A 6,330-nucleotide genomic window follows, 5' to 3' on the forward strand; every position below is an offset into this window, starting at 1 on the left:
GTGCTTCACACGTGTGTGTGTGCATGTGCACGTGTGTGCGTGCTGGAATGCAGGGAGTGACTAGGTGTACGGGTCTGGCCTTGGTGCCGGGGACTGTGAGGGGCTGTTTCTGTCTCGGGCATGGGGATTAGCACGGTACAGGCGTCTGCTTTTCAAGCAGTTGTGAGCAAGCGGAGTGTGTCTCTCCCAGACTCTGCTGCCTGTGTTTGTGAAAGTGACAGATGCTGCCTCCCTGGCCTCACTGCGGGGGATTAAGTCTGTGAATGCCACATGAGTCCGAACCCCGGTGGGGGAGGGTCCCCAGCCTGCTCTTACACTCACGTGTGCGGGCCACAGCCCTGAACGGTATAGGGTCTTGGGGATGACGGCTAAAGTACCCCCTTGCCAGTTTCTCTGAAGGAGAGCGCGTCTGAATGGATGCCGGGGTGAAGGGCTGTGTGTGTGTGCACAGGCGCTCACTCACGCTCACACACTAGTCCGTGTTGTCCAAGGCACGCTGTCGTAAGATGCACACGTGCGCTCAAGATCACACACGTGATAGCTCCCCAGGGCCAGAGAGATCAAGTCCAAACTTCTCAGAACCTCCAGAGATAGGCCCTGCGACAACGTGCCAGCCTCAGCTCTTAGGGCCATGCCCCCAACCTGGGCCGCTTCCTCCCTGCTCCCCACTTCCCTCAGTCATCTTTCTGCCCTCCCCGCTTGCCCCCTTCCTCAGTGCCTGAGCACCCTCAAAGACCCACTTCCCTGTTTAAACGCACACCTCCCTCCTCCAGATTCCCGATGACCCAGAAGCTCCCTTTGTGCTCCAGGCACCCAGAATCTCGTCTAAGGCTGGGTCCACTTCAGAGCCCATGGTTGGTCCCTAACAATCGTTTTCAGGTAAGGAGTGATCATGCTGCCATGGCCTGACTACCTCAGGGAACTAACTGTACTTCATTAGCTGGGTGACTCACACCACTCAGTAAATACCTATTGAATTCGGGGACCTAGGAAGTGGGGTCACCACCTCCAGCCTCCTTCCGAGTGTGTCAGAGCTGGGAAAGCTGCCTGCCCCGGGGATCTAAAGAAGGTGGGGCTGTGGATGAGTGAGGGAAGGGGCACCTGCCTCTCAAGGCCACCACCTGCATCTGGGAAGTGGCTGTGCAGCACGGGGCTCACCAGCAGGGGCTGGAGGGGGGGGAACCTAAGCTCATCAGTAACCCTGTCATTGAAGAGGGCCAGCCCCAAACTGTCACCCACAGAGTGGGCTCTCAACCTCACTCTTTTGCTGGCTTTCCCTTCAAGATACAAAGCGAAACCCAGGTCCTCAAAGCCCTTGTTGAGGCACGTAAGGCATCCATCCACCTGACAGGTCCCGGGAGAGGGCCTGTGGATGGACGTCTCAGGGGGCAGGGAGGAAGTGGGGGAAGGCGCCGAGCCAGAGAAAGGAAATGGTGCTGGGACAGATAAGAGGAGAGGGGCAGACCTCCAAAGATAGGCCGGGCGTGATACCAGGAGTCCAAGACCTCAGTCCTAGCACCGTTTGGGTGCTCATAGGCTGAGAGAATCAAGCCCTCATCTGTGAAAGGGGCACCATCAGGGCTGCCGTAAGAGGTAGGCGGTTGTAAGAGGCGTCGTCATCGTTATTATTATTATTATTATTATTAGATTAGGAGTTGTTAGGCCCAAGGGAAAAACAATGAGTGATATATATTTAGAAGAAAGAACAGACCCCGGTCTGAGGAGACCCCCAAGTCCACTCTCTCCTCCAACAATTCCCCACACTCAGGTTTCTCAACCATTTCAATCCTTAAAAAAATACTGGAAATTAACCACCACATGCCAGACAGGGAAACTGCTTCCTTGCCCCCATCTAAGTCCAAGTGCCCACTGGCATAGCCATCTGTCCCCCCATCCAGGGTCATGCCCCAACACACTACGAACATGCATCAGAGCTCTGACAAGCTCTACCCAGGGGGGTGCTGAGGTTGGGGGCCCTAGCTTGGCTGTCACATCGGTGGGGGAAAGGATTCTGGCCTATGGCCCCTGCATGCAAGGAGCGAACGTGTATGAAGCAGAATGCAGGGGGCCTGGGGTGACCACTGATGGGTCTGCTGGAAAAAAAATCTGGCTAGCATGCTGTTTAGGATGTACGGGCTGACCTCCATCGCACACACAGCATGGGTGTGGGCGCACACACACACACAGACACACACACCGTGGCTCAGTTCTTTCCATACCACGGTCCGTGAAACAGACACCCTCCATTTTCCCTGCAAAGACTGACAGAGGGAAGTGAGGGCAACCAAGGCCCCCAAGGACGGCACTGCAACCGGCCGGAGGGCTGGCCAGCGGCCTACGGGAAATGGGGATCTGGAACTTTCCAATGGACGTGGATGGGCCTCTGTCCAGCCTTAACCAGAAATCAGGAAGTAGATGCGGAATCCCATTACCAGCAGCTGGAGATGCTGCCGGTGGCCTTGATGCGATTCCCTCCTGGCCTGCCTGCCACCCCCTGCCACAGGACGCTTTGTTACTACGGAAGAGCCAGGGAAGGTTTCTGTGGGCTGGCAGACTTCGGGGAGGGGGGACCTTTGCTTGTTGTGTCTTCTTGAACCCAGCTTCAAGGCTGCTGTGCAAGCATGCTATTAAGCCCACCCCTACGCCCACGACCTCTGTTCACATTTCTAATCACTAAACCGGGACCCTGCTCCACAAACCCACCCTCCCTCTGACCCGGGACACACAGAGACCCAGAGACACCTAACGAGAATAACAACAACAACAGTAATAATAGCTGCATGTCGAAACGGTATTATGCGTTCACACAGGTGACTTTATTTCACGTGTACTCTTGGGGCACACACCACAGTCAGACCTAGTGCTTGCACGCAGAGCCTGTAGGCCAACCACGCTGCACGTACAGACTGACGTACTCACCGCCGAGGCCAGACTTGGCACACAAACCTGCACACGCGCCAACGGCCGCCACGCACGGAGCCAGAGTGCCTCCCGAGTGCACACGCAGCGAGGGCTCCACGGACATCGAGGCGAGGAAAGGAACTCCCAGGATAAACACGCGCGCCAACTCCCCCCTGCACGCGCCTCACCCACAATGGAAACCCCGAGTGCCGGCCCCACCCCCGCCGGACACACACGGCATGATTCTACCTTTCTCTTCACTCTGCCGAGGCTCCCAAGCCCTGCACACAGTCAGTCCGTCCTGCACGCCTCTCTCAATGCCCGCAGGCCGTGTACACATGCACACGGCCGCCATGGTCTGACTGTGCTCTCCAGCCCTTCACTGCTCACTGACACCACTCTCTCCCTTCCCGCCCTGCGGGAGGGGGCAAATTCACCTGGCAGGATGGTAAGAGGCTAACAACTACTGAGTTAAGAGTCTCCTTGGGTCTTTCCCTAAATCCAGGACCTGCTCCCTAACTCTGCAGGCCTCAGGATGGAGGGAGAGAGCGGGGAGTGGTCAGCAGGCCAGAGGCTTTCTCTTTGGATTTTTTACCTGGGGCGTGAAAGCTCTGAGGACCCTCTCAGATGGACCCCCGCACACACGGCCTCCCCTTTTCACTTCCCACTAGCCATCCGTGTCATTTTCTTTTCCGTCCACACCCTTCTCTCTCGGCGGGGCTGAGTCCAGAACCATGAGCCCTCACTTGAAGTCCTCCCCTCCCCCTGCCATGGCCCCAGTAAGCATCCAGTAGGACTTCTCCAGGAGGCCAGAGGAAAGAGGGGGATGGCGCTAGAGCCCCCCCACCCGGGGCAGACCCACGCCCCCAGCAGGGATGAAAGAGGGTGGAAATACATGGGTCTGCGGAATAAGGCTTAGGCTCTGGTGGGAACTTGGGGCAGTCCTGTCTTTGCACAGAGCCCCTCTCCCTGGCACGCTGTTCAAGCCCAATGCTACAAAAGTGATGAATAAATGAAGCTGAGGGAGGGGGTAGAAAGGACGGGGCGACAGGGAAAATGAGTGGCAGGGAGGGAGACAGGGGGAAGGGGGAAAAGAGAGAAAAAGAAAGGGAGGGTGGAGAAAAGGAAGATGGCAAAAAAAGAAAACCTGAGGGGGTGGGGGGTAGTTTTTGTGGAGAGGAGGAAGAGACAGAGAACTGGAAAACAGGGGGAAAGAGACACCAGCAAAGGAGATGGAGAAAAAGGAGCCCGAGGTAGGACATGAGAGGAAGAAAAGAGAAGGGAGACAAGAGGCAGGAGGAGGCGGCCAAGGGGGTTCCCCAAGTTACAGACTTTGCCCAGAGAACTGAGGGGCGCACCCTGGCTCCCCAACATCGCTCGGGTGCCCTGGAGCTCTGCTGCCCACCTCTCCGGCCAGAGATGCCGATGCCTCTTGGAGCCCCAATGCCGGCTTCCACCCTTCTGGCAGTCCGAGGCACCCCGTTTCTTTCTCTTGCCCCTCATTCCCACCCCCAGCCCTTGCTCATTGCCCGTGCCCTCTTACCTCTCCCCCCCCATGCACCCTGCTTGCTTCCGAGCTTCAGACAGCATCACCAACCAATAACCTCACCATCATCACACTACACCGGCCCCCACACCCCCAGGAAAGGGAGGAAACAAACAAACAAACAAACAGGCGGCACCGCCACCGGCCCTGACCCCCTCTCGCCTCATTTTCTCCACAGTCGCCCGCTCCCCAAATGCAGGGTCCAAAATGGGGATCCCGCCCAGCCCGGGGAGCCTCTCCAAAGCGCCGAACGAAGCCAGTCGGGCGCAGATGCCACCTTGTCTCTCCTCTCTGCGCTCGCTCCTTTTTGTATATGATGGCCCCAGCCGCGATGTGGTTTATTTTCGTCTTTTTACTGGTGTTATTTTTTTCCTCTTTTCCTTTATTTTTTTTGGCCTGGGGGCGGCAGCGATGAAAGCGCCCACCGCCCGCCTCCTCCGCCAGCTCCCGGCCGGCCGCTCTTTCTCTAGTCTGCGCTCCTGGGCCTCCCTCCTTTCTCTTCTCTGTCTCCGCTCTGCTCCTCCGTCCTTTCAGTTCCGTCCCCAGTCGACTGCTCTCTGCTCTCTCCTCTCTCTACTGCCTCCTCCTCTACGCCTCTCCTTTCCCCTTCCTTCTTGCCCCTTCTCCCCTTTTTCTCTCCCTCTTCACCTCCTCTGCGTCCCCATTTCTTCCCATCCCTCCCCCCCCACAACCACGCACATCTCTCCTTTGGTTCCCTCGCTGCCACCAACAGTAAGCCGACCCCCCACACACACCTCGCCCCCAAATAATAAAAATACCCAGCCAGGGGGCAAAGCCCCGACGCCGGGCGCCGGGAGGGAGGCGAGAGGGCCGGGGCCGCAGCGGCGGCGGGCAGCCCGAGCGCGGTGCGGAGCGAGCGGCGCCCGCCCGGCTCCCGCCCGGAGAGCTCTCTGCAATAGGCCGAGCCGGCTGCATTAAGCTTCTTGCAATCAATAAAGCGCGGGTCAGATTATGCAAAGCGCAGATATTAATATGCAAAGTTTTAAAGATTTTTAAATGGAAGGGCGAGCGCGGCGCGGGCGGGCAGGCAGGGGCTGAGAGGGGAGAGGGAGGAAGGGAGGGCGGGCGGGCGGCGCGCAGGCGAGCTGGGGAGAGGAGGAGGCTGCCCGCCGCCCGCCCGCCCGCCCGCCCGGCTGCGCCGCGCCGCCTTGCCTTACCGCTGCTCCCATCGGTAGGCGCCGCTGTCTTCGCCATGCGCGTCAGCTGCACAGCTCCGAGGGGATGGCCGAGGAGGAGCCGCCGCCGCCAACGCTACCCCCGCTCCCGCTCCCGCTCCCGCGCCCGCTCGCTGCCTGCTGCTGGCGCTGCTCTGGCCGCTGCTCCTCGCCTGAGCTGCCGGCGCGAGCCCAGGCGCGCGCCATCCCCGGCTCCCACCTTGTCCCCATGGCAACCCCGGGCCCAAGGATGCTCAGAGAGAGAGCGCGAGCGAGAGAGCGAGGGGGGAGAGAGGGAGAGGGAGAGGGCGGGGAGCGCAGGGGACACGGAGGCAGGGAGAGGCCCCAGACTCACAGAGACACAGAGATTCACAGAGACAGAGACACGCAGAGATAGGCTGAAACAGACAGAGGCTGAAACAGATAGAGATGCAGTAACAGAGAGAGGGGAGAGGGGTGGGGAATAGAGGGGGACACAGAGACAAGGAAAAGCACAGAGACCTACAGAGACACACAGAGATACACAGAGACACACAGAAGGAGACAGAGGGGAAAGGGAGGGGCAGGGAGCAGAGGGGGACTCAAAAGCAGGGAGGTGCCCTGAGGCCAGGAGACTCACAGAGACACAGAGACATCCAGAGACAGAGACAAGGGGGAAAAGGGAGAGGGAATAGGCAGGGAGCACAGAGGACTCAGAGGCAGGGAAAG

At 59.0% G+C, this 6,330-nt stretch overlaps 1 protein-coding gene across 7 annotated transcripts in view; it reads right to left on the reverse strand.

Annotated features, from left to right (window-relative positions):
* Nucleotides 1–5,784, reverse strand: part of POU2F2 (POU class 2 homeobox 2) — a 75,506-nt gene extending 69,722 nt beyond the window's left edge. For 6 of the 7 annotated variants that reach the window (XM_060289316.1, XM_060289315.1, XM_060289314.1 and 3 more), the window contains exon 1: nt 5,626–5,784. In XM_060289316.1, the coding sequence (XP_060145299.1) occupies nt 5,626–5,662 (37 nt within the window). In that variant the 5' untranslated portion in view covers nt 5,663–5,784. The remainder of the gene's footprint in view (nt 1–5,625) is intronic. The other variant, XM_030874105.2, reaches the window with a different exon arrangement.
* Nucleotides 5,785–6,330: the final 546 nt, after the last annotated feature.

This window comes from Globicephala melas, chromosome 19 (assembly GCF_963455315.2).
Source record: "Globicephala melas chromosome 19, mGloMel1.2, whole genome shotgun sequence".
Taxonomy (NCBI): domain Eukaryota; kingdom Metazoa; phylum Chordata; class Mammalia; order Artiodactyla; family Delphinidae; genus Globicephala; species Globicephala melas.